The sequence below is a fragment of the Ambystoma mexicanum genome, chromosome 2q (genome assembly GCF_040938575.1).
Source record: "Ambystoma mexicanum isolate Mex_15411 chromosome 2q, UKY_AmexF1_1, whole genome shotgun sequence".
Taxonomy (NCBI): domain Eukaryota; kingdom Metazoa; phylum Chordata; class Amphibia; order Caudata; family Ambystomatidae; genus Ambystoma; species Ambystoma mexicanum.
Genome location: NC_090924.1, coordinates 554253393 through 554270362, shown reverse-complemented (window position 1 = coordinate 554270362; position 16970 = coordinate 554253393). Strand labels below are relative to the sequence as shown.

Genomic DNA, 16970 nt, shown 5'->3' with positions numbered 1-16970 from the left:
TAAAGAACATGTTTGTGATGGACAAACTGACTGCCATGGTGAACAATGACATTGGCTCATTCCTCACGAACTGGTACGGAGTACAACAATCCTGGGGATGGGAGGTCCATTGAATCCAGGGTGGGGAGCTCGGTCCCAACGGGGCAAACCAGACTGAGAGCTGTGCAAAAAAAAGACAGGGAGGCCCGGTAACCGGGGCAAGGCGGCTTCAAGCCTGTCGTAGTCATGGGCACCAGCTGCATCACACCCGAAGAGAGGGAGAGTATGATAAAAGTCTCCCAGACCAACAGACTTGGTTTGGACATGGGGTCAGGGGGGTGGGTACAAGTTGGGGTGATGGGGTAGGGGGGAGGAGGGGGTTTGGGGAATGTTTAAACACTGTCTTGTAAACCTGAATAAAAATTGAAGTTTAAAAAAAAAATGTGCGGGACATGCCAACATTCTCAGTTCCTTTTAAGTGTAGTGCTTGGCAATCTTCATAATTCCGACTAGGTGTGGCACCTGCTAACATTCACAATCCTGTCTAGATACGGCGCAGGCTAATGTTCTCAGCTTTAAGTGTGGCACATGCTAGCATTCACAATCCTGTCTAGATACGGCGCAGGCTAATGTTCTCAACTTTAAGTGTGGCATATGCTAACATAACTGAAACTAAGATAACTGAAACACATGGGGAATAGTTGGACCTGAAATGTAAGATCCACTCACAAAACTCAAACTGTCCTGGTAGCTGCATGAGGCGGTCACCTCATTCTTTTGGTACAAAGATAACTTCACTGGGCGACACCAGCTGCAGGACATGCCAGGACCATGGCTGCCATCTGGACCCCGACCCAGCCACAAGGAGATATCGAATAGTTGGCAAGAAGTAAGCAGGATCACTCCAATTCCTGTGACTGAATTGGGTGGAACAGTGCTCTAGGCTGAAGCCTGAGAGCTTTTGTATTGCTAGAATAGGGAACTTGGGCCACTGGTCCTCTAAGAATGGTTTTGCTATTAAGGAAAGCCAAAAAACAGGCATGTAGGTGGGTTCCAGGCACCTTTATGGTGACTCCCCGGAAGGGAGGACCTAATCAGGGAGGGACGACCCACCAAACCGAACTAAAGTAAGGACTGGGAAGAGGAGGCAGAGGGGAGGTAAAGCTGTACAATTGTTCATTTTCAAATACTCACACCAAAGAGCTTCAGACATGTTAGTACAACCTTCTAACCACATGATTTAGTAATACGTTAACGTTGTCTAAAAGGTTATATTATGGTTATAATTACTTTGCTGGTGCAATACGTCACTTCCTATACACTATCACATTTTGTCATTTGCGAACAGTGAAAAACAGCGTTTTTAATAACATCATTGGAAAACCATACTAGTTGAGGATATTCCAGTCCTTTTTTAATTTTTTTTTAATTTTTATTATTTTGAACAACACACCAAACATTACAAACAATGAGGACTTCCATGTTTAAGTTTTACAACATTACATTACAGAATACACTCGTCTGTCCTCCCGCCTCCCACCCCATTAACTCGAGCCCCTGTGTCCATGTCATCAGCCTGTTCATCTTCAGGCGTATCTGCTGCCTTTGTCTCTTCCGTGTCATCATCCCTATGGTCGGCCTGGGAGGGACCCGCCATCGAGGCCACCAATTGTCTCCCTGCTATTAGGGGCCCACCCCCCCCCGCTGACCGCTTCGTACCAGGCGGCCGTTTCTGCCTCTGCCCACTTCATGAGGTCTGCCCACCACATCTCAATTCTAGGCCTATAGGCTGCTTTCCAGCACATTGCAATCCTTTTTTTGGCCAAGATGTAGGCCAGATCCTTCATCTTGCTAATGTGCCTCAGGTTGCGTGGTCTGGGAAAGCCCCCAAGCATGCATGCCCAAGCTGACTCCACCTCCAGCGTGATCCCTTTCTCTGCCAAGCGCATTTTCAGTTCTGTCCAAAACCTTCCCACCTCCGGGCAAGCCCAAAACATATGTAGTATCCCAGCCTCCTCCTCCCCACACCTAGGGCATTTCTGTATCGCCAGGCCACCAAACCTGGCAATTTTACTGGGGGTAAAATATACTCCATGAGTGACATATAATTGGATCTTCTGGAGCTTTGTGTTTCGGGACACCTTCTTATGATATTTTTGGACTCTATCCCATTGCCCATCGGTTCTCCCACTTCTTCCAAATCTCGCCTCAGTTGGAACAACTCCTTCCCCACCCTAGTTCCCAGTAGCTCATATATGCGGGATATTTCATACCCACCCTCTGAGATATCATACATCGTCTCGACGGTAGCATCAGGTTGTTCCGCTGAAACTACCGCAGGCCACCTTTCTCGCACCAGATTGATGATTCTGGAATAGGTAATATGTTGGCCCTTGTGCACTCTGGTGTCCTCTATTAGCCTCTGAAAGTCCAGGGCCTCCCCCTCCTGCCATATGTCCACAAGAGTAGCCAGGTCCATCGGTTCCCAGTATTTACGGACCCCTTTTATCATCATTTGGGAGTCCTCTCCGCATAGCGCCACTAGCGGTACCTGCATGGAGAGCGGGGCCGGGCATCCCACAGTCTGCCATGCTCTATGCGACACCTCGCAGCCAAGCACCAGCAGCCTTGCCATTCCTAGTACCTTCGCTTTAGGCAACCACACTGTCTCTCTAAGGATGTAGGGAGCAGGATCCTTACACAACAGCCTAGCTTCAACCGTTTCCTCCTCAGACAACCACCTGGCCACATATTGCAGCTGTCCCGCCAAGTAATACAACTCGAAATTCGGTAGGTTTATACCACCCTTGTCACACAAGTTTTGTAGTGTCCAGAGGGCCACCCTATTCCTGGAGTTATGCCATATAATACCCCTGGACAGGCTGTGGAGTCTGGTAAAGAAGCGCTTGAGGATCACATATGGGATGTTTACCAAGAAGTGTAACAGTCTGGGCAGGACTACCATTTTAATCAGGGCCGCTCTCCCCATCATGGCCAGGGGTAGTCTGGACCAAAATGGAACAAGTTACTTACCTGTAACTGTTGTTCTCCAGCATGGGTCTGGCATGGATACACATGCTCATGAATATTCACCATCGTCAGGCTGGGAATCCTCGGAAAAGAAAAAATCAGTATCAGTTTCGTTTCTGATCTGTCTTTCTTAGTAGTAACCAATCACTGATCTCTGGGTCATACTGCCCCCAGCCAATGACTGCCCTCTCCCTAAGCCCCGCCTCTGGCAGCCATCCTCAGATTTGGTAGCACGCCAAGTGGCAGTATGACCAAGTGAAGAGCCGCAGAGGGGTAGGTGGGAGGGTTCGCATGTGAATCCATGCCAGACCCATGCTGGAGAACAACAGTTACAGGTAAGTAACTTGTTCCTTCTCCAGCATGGGGTCTGGCATGGATTCACATGCTCATGAATAAAAGAATACATAGCAGTATACACATGCACAACCACGGGAGGTGGCAAAGGCTCAACATTAAGCATTACATCCAAAACTCAACATTAAGCAATTCTTACCTCCTCACCAGGCTCACCTTAGGCGAACAGGTTGCGCAGCACTGCTTGGCCGACCCTGGACTCCTCCCTGGAGTCCCGATCGACGCAGTAGAATCTTGTGAAAGTGTGCGTCGACCTCCACATAGCAGCCCTGCAGATGTCCAGCAGGGGCACACCAGACAAGAACGCCGTGGTAGCAGCGATCGCTCTGGTCGAATGGGCTCTCGGACGGCCGGGCAGCGGTCGGTTTGCCAAGCGGTGACAGTGCATGATGCAGCCGGAGAGCCATCTGGAAATGGAAGTCTTCGAGAGAGCCTTCCCTTGATACACAGACCCAAAGTTCACAAACAGTTGTGACGTCTTCCGAAAACTCTTCGTGCGGTCCACGTAGAACTTCAACGCTCTTGCTACATCCAGCGAGTGCAAAGTCCTCTCGGCCGGCGTCGAAGGCGACGGGAAGAAAACTGGTAACACCAAGGGCTCGTTGAGGTGGAAGTCCGATGGCACCTTGGGCATGAAGGGGGGGTGAGTCCTCAGCACCACCCTCGTGTCATGAAAAGTCAAGTATGGAGGCTTGCAAGATAGGGCCTGGATCTCTCCCACTCGTCGTGCGGAGGCGATGGCCACGAGGAACGCTGTCTTCCATGACAGGAACTTCAAAGGCGCCGATGCATAGGCTCAAATGGGGCCCCCGTGAGCCTGGTCAGCACCACATTAAGCTCCCACGCCGGGGCAAGAGCCTTCACCGGCGGGAACGATCGGAATAGTCCCTTCATAAATTCCTTCACCAGGCGATGAGACCACAAGGACGCCCGTCCCGTAGTCCTGGTATATCGGGAGATGGCAGCCAGATGTATTTTGATGGGAGGCGTGAGCCAGACCAGCTTTAGCCAGCGACAGTGGGTACGGCAGTACTTGAGGGGCCGTAATCCGCAGAGGGTTAATCTTCTGTGCACGGCACCAGACAGAGAACCTCTTCCACTTATGACCGTAACACTTAAGAGTTGAGGATGCCCTGGCTTTTGCAAGAACCTCTCTGCAGTCAGCCGGGATATCGTACCCTCCAAACTCTATGTTGCAAGAGCCAGGCCTGCAAGTTCAGCGACTTGAGCGCCCAGAACACTGCTCGGAGCTCCAGAATGTTGATATGGAGAGACCTCTCCTCCGGGAGCCAAAGGCCTCTTGCGTGGAGATCTCCGGTGTGGGCCCCCCAACCCTCCAGAGAGGCGTCCATTGTCACCGTCTCCTCAAACAACGGGGTTTGAAAGTCTGTGCCTGTAGTGAGGTGAGCATGGGTACCCCACCATAGGATTGCCCGACGGAACTCCTCTTCGAGAGGGATCCTGTCCTCGAAGCAGCCCGTCGCCTGAAACCAGCGGGCGTCGAGGAACTCCTGTAGCGGACGCATCTGAAGTCTGCACAGGGGTACCAGATAGATGCATGAGGACATCATCCCGAGGAGGGACTTGATGGACCTCACCCGGGCCACGTCCGTGGCTAGCAGGCGCCTCACCTTGCCCGGGATGGTCTTCGTCCTCTCCTCTGATGGGGGAGGCCAATTGACCCACTGTAACGAGCTTCGCTCCCAGAAACAGTGCTACTTGGAACGGAACCAGGTGGGATTTGGGGTAGTTGATGGCGAACCCCAGTTCCATGAGCAGCCGGACGGTCCTCGCTGTGTGTTTGACGGCGAGTTCGCTTGTCTTTGCCCGGATTAGCCAGTCGTCCAGGTAGGGGTAGACGTGGATCCCCTGCAGGCACAGCCACGCCGCCACTGTTGCCAGGCACTTGGTGAATACCGTGGGTGCCGACTTCAATCCGAAGGGCAGGGCTCTGAATTGGTAGTGGCGTCCCTGAACCACGAACCTGAGAAACTTCCTGTGCCCTTTTAGAATGGGGATATGGAAGTAAGCATGTGCTGGAGGGTGACCATCCTGAATTTCTGCGCCTTGATGTATTTGTTTAACCGACACAGGTCCAGGATGGGGCACCAACCACCCGTCTTCTTTCTGACGAGGAAGTACCTTGAGTATACTCCGGAGTAACGAATTGCCATTTGCAATTTTATGAGCCACATTTTAATTGGTGCTGGGCCAATTTTACGCCCCAGTACGAATCTGGCTGTTCCTAAAGTAAATGTTGTCTCCAGTTCATGTTTCTTTTGCAATGTGACCTACAAAGTGTAATTTTATGATAAAAATATCAGTTTGTATTTAAAAATCATTACTTGTATGCACTGCGATTAACTGTATGGACGCAACAGTTAAAACAAACTTTCTTCTGTGATTACATGTACAATCAATAAATGACAAGTTGTTAAACATAACTGGTGTCACACCATGGTAAATTTGAAAACATATATTGCAGTGTAGATGGGAGCAAATATAATATGGTTCTTAGCTAAATTTGCCTCGTTTCCCAATTAGGTATGAGCCATTCTCATGTCTGGCCAATAAAGCGATGCCCAAAACACTGAGCAAACTGCCTCTCTAGACCAGTTTTGTGGACTAATGTGCGCTCGGTTTGATGGCTAAGTACACTGTGCCGCTGGGCACTATTAACCAATGTTTTTTAAAAAAGACTATTTGCCCCTCATTGGACCTCATTACAAGTATGGTGGTATCTCAATGGTAAATCCGCCAAGGTACCACCAAACGGATTTACAATTACCGCCACTTGGTCTGGCAGAATTACCGGCGGATTACAAGTGGCGGTATGGCGGTGTTAGTCTCCATTTATGGCGTCTTCAGGGATAGAGCAGAATCCCCGCTGGCAGCAATTCTGCCGAAATTGCAGTTTTTTGGCAGTAAGGTAGCAGAATTGCCTTCAGCATTTTGCTGGAGGTTTTTCCTCCACCTTACCTCCAAACCCATAGTAGGGCGGTGTGGTTATGCAGTGGTAACTCGGTTGCCACTGCATTACCCCTGTTTTTTGGGCACACTGCCAAACTCATAATAACGAGGCTTATTCTCTTTAAACTGTGGTACGAGCTGACAAAGAAATAGTTCGTTTTGAATGTCAAATTATGTGTTGCCAATTGTGGCCATGGTTTTTGGTGCTTTGATGTAACCTCTTTCCCAGCTTGACCTGGATGTGAGTCCTCACTAATTGTTCGGTTTGCAACATCATTTTATAGTGTACAATACAACACTCCTCCATGCAGAAAACTTACCTAGCTGGATGTCCTCTTTCCGGTGGTCATGTGAATAGGAGGTCTTCCTAAACCAAAAAGGAAAATCAAAATTCATTGTTGTTTTACATCACTTTTCAAACATAACTGAGTGACAGCAACGTGAATTCATTAACATGGCAATTTTAATATGAAAGTGCTCAACTTCTAAAGCATCAAACAAAAGTCGATACATTTCATAACAGACATCAATGTAATCATTGCAGAACTATATTGGGAGGATATGGAGATGTTCCCAAGTCCCTATTCTATGGCAAGACGGAGGCGAGCATTATTATTTACTCTCGTTATTGCCAACAATACAGCTATTCAAAATTTAAACATTTAAACTAACATTTTCTGTTTGAGGTAGCAAAAAGGAAACCCTTTCAGTTTAAAGGTTTATCATCTGTCCGAGAGGCTCCAAACTGCTTAAAACTCCAAGTCCCCTGAGCCTCTCCCTTTTAGGTAGTCCTGAGGCTGTATCCTCTCCACCAATCCGGTGCCCACCTCCTATATAAGAATCCCCAACAGAAGGTTCATTCCTCTTTCTTTTTGCTGCCATATACGAGCTAAGTTATTCTTTCCTTTATGCGTCTTGTGATACAGCATTACGTTTCATAGTTAGGTCATATTCTGATGTGTGTGTTAACTAATGGCGCAGGGAGTGTCATTTACTAAGTAAAAAAAAAATGGTTACCTTTGTAAACTTTGACCTCGTCTATCGTGAAGCAGGACACGCGCCGCTCGCCGCTCTCACGTTTTCGTATTTCAGTGAGATCGCGGCCTGCCATGGGTGCACAAGTGCAAATTCTTGGCTCAGTGTTCCGAATTGTGTGGAGGCGGGGCCGGAGCGCGGGCACACACGTCTGTGAGAGGCAGCCGGCCTCGCTCCACAGCCCGTCGCTGAGAAGGCACGCGTTAGGACCCTGAGGGAACGGGAGTCAGCGAGCCTTCCCGACATTCCCCGGGCCCTTGCGATGTTCACGCTATATTTTTATTCGGTCGGGTGATCGAGAGCAGCTGCGAGAGTGTGCCCACAGAAAAAATAAATTATAATAATAATATCAAATCACCAAACGGAGCACGAGACTTACCTAATCAGCTGCTAGCTTCACCTTAGTTAACAGTAACAGCAGGCAGCTGGTGCCTCCAGAAAGCCTGCAGGCCCTTGGTAGAGCTGCTTCATATTGTGGTCCTAATTCAGTCGACCCAGACAGTTAGCTCTGCTAACACAAGATATCATGGCCCAGTATGGAGGGGATCACTCCACAACACCAGAATATAGTGAGGAAGAGTGGGAGGAGGAGCCCTCCCATCAGGAAACAGAGCTTTCGCTCAGTTTTAAAAAGGTGTTGGGTGAGTCACTGTCCCTAGCAGTTTCAGAAGGCGTGCAGCCGACCGCCCATAGATTGAACATGCTAGAAGCATGGATGCTGGAAAGGGACCAGAGATCTCTCAAGAAGAAGCGGTCGCTTAGCCCAGGTGAAGGTCCGTCGACTGGACACCCCCAGGAAGGGGTTCAGCAGGGGCATATGGCTCAGAAGAGCAGAGACTCTATGACCCCCCCCGACCAAGGAAAGGAAGGTCGACTCCAACCCCCAGAAGACAGACGACCCAGTCGCAAGACTTAAAGCCCAATGATGAAAGAGAGGAGGAGGAGGAGGAGGACCTCCCGGGGCACCCCGCAGCAGAGACACCGACTGTAGACAAGGAAGAGGACACAAACAACATGTTCGATCCAGAAGCCATCAGGCATCCAAAATCTTCCGAGTGGGAGTGGGTCCTTCACCCAGAGTAGCGCTCTACATGGCGCAGCACATACGTAAACCCTTGGACAAGGAGGTACACTCTCGCATGAGAGCAGAATGCCCCCACCCAGAACTGCCCAATAAGCTATCGGAGATCCCCGACCTCAACCCGAAAATGGTCACTTTGATGTTGAAGGCCTCCAGGGACGTCCGGAAGGGCGTGGATAGGGCATGGAAAGGATGCCAAGACAAGGTGTCGACCTGGCCGGTCCGCTGGCGAAGATCATGGACCTCGCCGAAAAAGCCAAGGATACCGGAACCCCAATAGACCTCCTTGTCCTAGCCAATTGGCCGCAGCACGCAGTGTGATTATTGGGTAACGCCAACTGCACCCTCTCATCAGAGAGGAGGAGATTGACTCTAAATTGAGTGACCTCTCTTCCTACGAGGCGGGTCAAGGAGCCAAAGGGCTCCTGTTCGGCGAAGCTTTTTCCAAGGAAATGGCCCAATTCGTTGGAACATACTCAGCCCTCGAAAAGGCTCAAAGTTCGATAAGGAGGAACTTCCCCGGGCGAGTTTTTGCCGGGACCGGACGCCAACAGGGCCAGCGTCCGGTCGCTTTGCCTTCCATCGTAGGCCCCAAGGCCATCGGGCCCAGTACTGGGAGGGAAGGCAGCAGGATGCCTTCTTCCCTTCCAGGGTGAGATTCCTGAGAGGTTGCAGGCAGAGAGGAGCCTACAGACAACCCAGAGCCTCTGGCGGTGAGTACACCAGACACGCAAGTGGGTGGCAGGACCCTGCAATTCTTGAGCACTTGGCATGCATTATCCTGCGATGCTTGGGTACTACACGCGGTAGCAGGCTTGTGCATAGACTTCCTAGGTGACCCCATTCAATGGCGGGAACTGCAAGCGATCCACTTGCCAGAGCAGGAAGCGGCAATACTCCAGAGCGTGTTGGTGAAGCTTCAGCAGAAGAACGCAATAGAGCGCGAGACGCAATCCATACCTGGGATTATGAGCAATATGTTCCTCGTACACAGGAAGGAAAAGGTCCGGCCAGTTATCAATCTGAAAGGCCTAAACGAATGGCTGAGGTACAATCATTTCAAGATGGAAGGGATCCATCTTCTCAAGGACCTGCTGCGCACAGGAGACTGGTTACCGCGGCTGGACCTGAAAGACGCCTATCTGACGAAACGGATAGCAGAAGTTCATCGCAGGTACCTACGTTTTCTTTGGAACGAGGAGGTGTAGAGCTTCAAGTGTCTGCCTTTCGGCCTTGCTTCGGCCCCATGGGCTTGTACCAGACTAATGAGGCCAGTGGCGGCAGCCATAAGAGAAAGGGGGATCTGGATATCTAGACAATATTCTGATCCTAGGAACAGACAAGGTCTCCCTAGCCAACGACATACGTTGGGTTTTCGCCTTGCTAGCCTTCTGGGGATTTCTGGTGAACCTCGACAAGTCGCAACTGCAGCCAGTCCAGAGGATCGAATTTCTAGGATTTACGATAGACACAGTGAGAGCGACTCTAGAACTTCTGAACCAGAAGGTGAGAGCGATAAAGAAAGAGATCAGGGCAGTCCTAGCGAAAAAGGTCATTTTGCTGCGGAATCTGGTTAGTATAGTGGGGCTGCTTGCAGCTTCCATCCAAGCCATCTTCCCAGGCCCGCTGCATTGCTGAGCGCTGCAGAGGCTCAAAATCAAATACCTTCAGGGAGGTCTAGGATACCACCAGCAGATAACCTTAGACGGTGAAGCAACAATGGAGCTGCACTAGTGGCTGCAGAATATGGAAGCCTGGAACGGACGGGCCATTTTTGGCGACGTCCCAGAATTGATAACAGAGTCCGATGCAAGCAGAGCAGATGGGGAGCCAGATGCGGGCAAGCGGAGACGGGGGAAAATGGTCCGAAGACAAATTACAGCTTCACATAAATTGTCTCGAATTACTTGCAGGCTCCTTTGTGGTGCAGACATTCACCAAAGGCAGAGTCAGGTGCTGTGTGCTGCTGACTGAAGATTGACAACATCTCAGCAGTACGCTACATAAACAAGCTTGGAGGCACCAGATCAAGGATGCTAGCAGAACTGGCAAAAGATTTCTGGTACTATTGCCTTCAACATCAGATGGCAATCGTGGCGGAGTATCTTCCAGGAGCACAGAACGACGTTGCATACTGGAACACGCGATATCTTTCAGATTCCAATGATTGGAAACTGCTTCCCCAGGTGTTTTGCAGATTACTAGAAGTGTGGGGACCCCTAGAGACCCGTAGATACAGATCTATTTGCATCCAGACTGAATGCACAGACAGCAAGTACTTCAGCTGGAGGATGGACCCGGGAACAGATGCGTTCCTACAGTCATGGGCGGGAGCAGTGCACTACGCATTCCCGCCATTCATAATGATCACGAGAGTTCTAGCGAAAGCTCGCAGGGAGCAAGCAGAGTTAGTGTTGGTGGTCCCCTTCTGGAAGTTCCAGCCCTGGTTTCCAGTCGCAATGGAATTTCTTCGGATTTTCCGAGGATAGTCCCACATCACCTGAACCTCCTCCTCAGCCCATCCGGCCAATATCACCCACTAGTGGAAGCAGGATCTCTGCACCTAATAGCTGGCAGAATTTCAGGAAGAGATGGGAACTGCCAGGAATTTTGCAGCTCACTGCGGACTGTATCGGAGATTCCTGGGCGCCTTCCACCTTTAGGAGCTATAGTTCAGCATGAGATGCTTGGGCACGATGGTGCGCAGATCAGCAGCTCAATCCCGTTTCAGCACCTATAGTATACGTCCTCAATTTTCTTGCAGCCAGATTCCACGAAGGCTGCGTGTATAGGACCTTAGGTGTGTATAGATCCGCTCTGTCCGCTCCGTGACAAGGTGGAGGGTGCTCCGGTCAGAGAGCATCCAGCTGTACATAGGCTACTAAGAGGGATCAAATTGAGGAGGCTTCCGGAACCCAAATAGGATAGTTTATGGGACGTCCGGGACGTTCTTTAATTGTTTATAAGATGGCCAGAGAATGAGGGTCTCTCTCGGTCACAACTTTCGGGTAAGCTAGCAATGATGCTCCGTTTATCGGCATGTTGGAGAGTTTCAGATGTGAAAGCTCTGGAGATAGATAGGAACATCTTCTTTCCTGATAACAAGTAACTGTGTGTGGTGCAATGCATTAAAGACCACGAAGCTGTGACTGCGCTTATTAGGCTGCAAGGCGTTACACAGCTACTGACTGTGCATAGAAAGCCCCACCATGCGATAGCCATAGTGACGATAGCTAGGTGGGCGAGGGAAGTCATGCAATGGGCAGGCATAGATTTGACTTTGTTTGGCGCACATTGTGTAAGGGGCGCAATGGCTTCCAAGGCATTTTCAGCAGGAGTATATTTGCAGGACATCATGAAAGCAGCCGATTGGTCCTCGTTTAAAACATTCTATTTTAAACCACTGTCAGACAAGGTTAATAGGGTGGTGGCAAGCTTCGAACAAGCATAATGCTCGCCTCCGTCTTGCCATAGAATGAAGATTGCCCAACGCTAACTGCACTGGCCAGTCTTCATTCTATTAAAGACAAGGAGGCGAGCATATCCCACTCAACTGAATGCGATTAAAGTGGGAATTACAGCATTGTGTGTAGATTGTGCCTTTTGTTTTGTGACGAGGCTCTGCATTCCCACCCTCATGATATGTTTGTCTGGGATGATCAGAAACCCGGGTTGGACCGTAAGAACCGCAGGTCGAGTGATCGGAGTTGCCTCACAGAGGAGTTCAAGAGTTTGTTGAGTTAACGTTGACATTGGATTGTGTTCAGCCAAAGAAGGAGGTATGAACCTTGTGTTGGGTGTTCTTGTATAGGAGGCAGGCACCGGATTGGTGGACAGGTTACAGCCTCAGGACTACCTAAAAGGGAGAGGCTCATGGGACTTGCCGTGTTAGGCAGTTTGGAGCCTCTCGGACAGATAATAAACCTTTAAACTGAAAGGGTTTCCTTTTTGCGACCTCAAACAGAAAATATGGTAGTTTAAATGTTTACATTTTGAATAGCTGGTGGCAATAAAGAGAGTAAAGCATAATGCCCGCCTCCTTGTCTTTAATAGAATCAAGACTGACCAGTGCAGTTAGCATGGGCAATCTTCATTCTTCTATGAAAGAAAAAATGTGACTGTTGGACAGATTTTATTTTTTAAAAATGTGTGCATTTAGGTATTTGTAGTACTGCTAAATATTGGCTCTAATTACACCTTTTGGTGACACGAAAAGAAGGGACTCAACTTAATCATGCTTTTAAAAATTCCTCAATAGAACCAGCGCTCATGTATTTATGAGGGCATATGGGTACAATATTAATTCAACGCTTAATTAGTGAGAAAAATGAATTGCAAGAAATACGGTAACATATTACACATAATACAAAATGTTCAGATGCACGATTTTATTACCATTTCCTTTTTCTCAATGCTACCGTGTATACCATATACCATGTGTAACTGACTTTGCAGACTAATGGCAAAATGGTTAAGGAGGCCGGTTGCCATGGCAAGCTAATGTATGAGGGCCTGAGAACGGAATGGGGAGGATCCTCGGGTCACTCAGGCGACATTTGTCCCTTCCTCCTAGATGTGCGGGCCTGTCCTAGAACCCCTTCCCAAGACAGCATCCCCCAAACCACCTTCTGTGCCCTCAAATATACCATAAAAGTGATTTACGGGACACCCACGGACCCATAACACCGCAAATGCACTTTCTGGGTGTCCAATGAAGTTAGCCGCCCTCGCCGGTTTTCCGGTTCAGCTTGGATTCGTCGACCTGCAAAAAAAAAATCTGCGAATGCGCAAATCAAGTGTGAACCACACAAAGAACCCAGGAGCAGTCGGGGAAAGACGCCTTCCAAAGTTTACTTACCAGTCCAAAACCCACACCAAACCAGACACAGACAGCAATCCCTGATTGAGCATATGCACATACAAAATCCAAAATGGCTGTCAGAGTTCTTATAGATTTATACCAACCCCATCAGCCTTATTCTAATGCGCAGGAAGCCAGGCGCCAGAGCCAATCAGAGGCCCGCCCTGGCCCAGGAAAACAGGTCAGATCCTCAACCAAATTCTCACCCCGGGTGAAGGGGGATCTCCCCATATAAGTAGAGATACCGAGTCTGGCAGGGAGAGATGCAGGAATAGGAAGTGTGAGTTCCGTGAAGGCTGCTGAGCATCAGAGACAGAATTGGCTGGACAGACTTTGGTGGTGAGTGGAGATTGGAAAGATGGGGACAGGTGGCAGCAGGAGAGAGCAGGAAGTGGCTCTTATAGAAGAGAAGGAGGTGGTAATAGTAGAAAGGGAGAGAGTGGTGGTAGTGTCAGGTGTGGCGCAGGTGATAGAAGACAAGGAGAAAGTGGGCGAGGAGGTGGTGAGAGCTGCCTGAGTAGAAAGTGGTGATGCAGCATACAGAGTTGGTTAGGACAGATAGCACCCATGTTTGAAATTCCCCCTGCAAAGTTCCCTCAACCCACAAATGAAGGTGTGCAAAAACCTTGAAACAAATACAGTTCCTCACTAAAGCAACAACGCAAAGGTACAAACAAGGGGGGCATGGCTACATGGCTGCGTGAGAGGTTGTGTTCCCGAATGGCTCCTGCAGATCCTCCAGGAATCCTGTGAAGCATTCTTGCTTCAACACCTGCAAAGTAAAATTAACTGACACCCACGGATACATAAAGATTACGGGCGCATGCTGAGCACAAAAATGGAATGATCCGTGACATGAAAGGCCAGTTTCAAGCGAGCGAAAGTCAGAGGAGCCCGCTTCCTGAAGCGCGACAAAATGGCGGATGCTGGGACAAAGGACTATATGAAGTGAACATTGTGTCGTTGGAAGAGGAGCTGAGCGCAACAAACTAAGAAGGCGAGTTCTTGCGCATTTGCACCGGACTGAAAGTGCCCGACAGGCCCTGACACAGCGTGGGACAGCCGCGGAACGAAGCAGTTCGCTGTGGCAAGCTAAGAGGAAGGTGGGCGAAGCAGCGCAGAGCGCTGGTGTGTTGCAAAGCCAGGGTGACCAGAACACAGAGAGCTGCAGACATCGATACCGTGGGAGTATAACACTCCGGTTGGGAGGACCGTGCCCTCGGCCTCGCAACGGCACCCCGGCAGAGGATGAAAGTACTCAGCGAGAGCGCGGAACTGCCCCGGGAAGGGAGGGAAAAAATAAATAAATAGAAAATAAAAAAAGAGGTCACCCTTCAGTTGTCTCCCTGTCGAAGTGGGGCAGAGACACGGCCCGCAGCAACAGCCTCTGACGGCCTCGGAGCGTGCGTACAGCCACCACGCCAGAGGAGAGGATACATTGTTATTACAGAGGTACACCGGCGTGAGAGCCGAGTTTGGCAGGCAAAGTAAGCCGGCGCGGCTTTCACAAAACATCTCCGTGCTCGCAGCCCTTCACGAGTGTCCGGATGTGACTGGCTGCTCATAGACTGAGAATTAGGAGCCCGGGGAGCTGTGACCCCCGCGGGGGGAAACGAGGGAAAACGTTCCCCGGCCGCTCTGCATGAAGTTGAGGGCACCGCACATAAAAGACTCATCAGAGCCGGAGTCCAGCGGAGACGAACATCAGCTGACTGCTGGAGCAAACGTGGGAGGACTGCCTACCTGCCGGAGGGAATAGCTCCAACACGCCCTGGCAGACACGGTGCACCGTACTCCATAAACACCCTAGATGGGAAAAGAGACCCACGCCCTGAGGCCTGACCAATAATATTGGCTGCAAGTTGCCATACTCAATCCAAGCTCCCTAGCGAATTGCCCCACACAGCAACAAAAGCCAGATCAGTCCCATGGTCCACTGATGGGCCATGACAGAACTCTGCATATACGATAAGAAACTGCCCAAACCGTTGAAAGGGGAGTATTAAAGGAGCCGCACAGAACGTGACCCAGTGTGCAAGGGCCCACAATAACACACAATACCGGCGAGAGAAAGCCAGGGGTGGCGAGCGCATGTGAGCAGGACAGGAAAATTGGATTGAGCAAGGCGCTGCTTCGCCCTGGGTACTAGAGGGGACGAAGGTTAGTAGAGACGGCGGGCAGGCTATAAGCTAATACCAAGACACAAGCCCATGCCAACGTGCTTGTACGGCACCAGGCACCACATGAGTCTGAGACATAGCAGTGGCAGAGAAGGGTGGGCACTTAAGAGCTCAGAGAAACAGGCGAGGGAGCCACCGGTGATAACGCAGCGGAGACGCTGAGTGAAGCTGCAAGCCGGACCAAGGTAGGCACCCACAAGACCCGCAATAACACTAACTTGGGCCCCCAAACCCCAGGACGCGCAGACGGCGAGAGGCCTCACCAAGAGCCAAAGAGTGCGCAGAGGAAGAAACAGCAATGGTCAAGTACGTGGGAGAACATAATCCACTCGTGTCACGACACATATTGTGTACAAGAATGTTCACGGCAGCCCCCTGAGGATAATACGCCCGAGCACGAACTATTCTTGAGGCGGCAAAAGTTGCATTTCTGAGCTCCCGCCGGGTGACACCAGGCGACGCCCAGATGGCGAATAAACAGACCAAGGGGAAGGGCAAACAGCCCACGCTGGAGGAATATGCAAGGACGCCGCAAATGTCAGAAGGGGCCAGAAACAAGGAAAATACCCCAGCCGCAGACACCGCAGTGGAAAATAAAGACCAGCAGATACTGGAAGCAATAGCGGACCTGAAACTTGCATGGGAAACCAAACTGGAAGCGACCATGGCCGGAATAAAGACTGCACTAGAACTCAAAGTGGGCGCCGTACAGGAAGAGGTGAATCTTCTCAGGCAAGACGTCAGGTCGCTGGCGGAATGCACAGGCGAACTTGAAAAAGAGATGGCCCCCAACACAGCTGCATGCGCGTCTCATAAATCAGAGATCCACATCCTAGAACAACGAGTGAGTAACCAAGAAAACAGGGCAGTAGAAGAGGAGGGACGTGCCCGGAGAAATAACGTACGCATCGTAGGACTACCAGAAGGAGCAGAGGGATCAAACCCCACGGACTTCATCGAAAAAATGCTGCTGCAGGAAATAACTGGAGGGGGGCTGACTCAAGGATTTGCAGTGGAACGAGCACACAGGGCCTTAACTCGGAGGCCACCACCAGGGGCCCCACCGAGACCAATCATCGCCAAAATCCTGAATTATCGAGACAGGGAGTGAATCTTGGAATTTTTTCGAAAAGGAGGAACGATATGTAGGGCGTCGGCGAACATCACAGCATACCCGGATTATACACTGATGGCACAGAGACGGCGCATGAAATATGGTGCGGTGAAAAGACGGTTGCGGGATGCAGGGTACAAGTACATGCTGATGTACCCAGCGAAACTGAAGGTATACCATCAAAACAGAGCGCTGTTCTTCGACACTCCAGAAGAAGAATCAGATTGGTTGGATACGCAGAACTGCCCTTCGGAGACTGGCCCCCAGAAGGAAGGAGGCGCATATAAGTAACACAGATTCTGCGGTACTTAAAGTGCTGTAGATTTAGACACTGGGACTTGACTATAAGATAGGGTGTGGGCAGCT

At 50.2% G+C, this 16970-nt stretch overlaps 1 protein-coding gene across 1 annotated transcript in view; it reads right to left on the bottom strand.

The window, feature by feature from the left end:
• The window catches only part of MINDY4 (MINDY lysine 48 deubiquitinase 4), a 1976984-nt gene that overhangs the window by 1228354 nt on the left and 731660 nt on the right, over nt 1-16970 (bottom strand). Inside the window, exon 6 of the mRNA XM_069647706.1 lies at nt 6654-6700. Within this exon, the coding sequence (XP_069503807.1) occupies nt 6654-6700 (47 nt within the window). The remainder of the gene's footprint in view (nt 1-6653; nt 6701-16970) is intronic.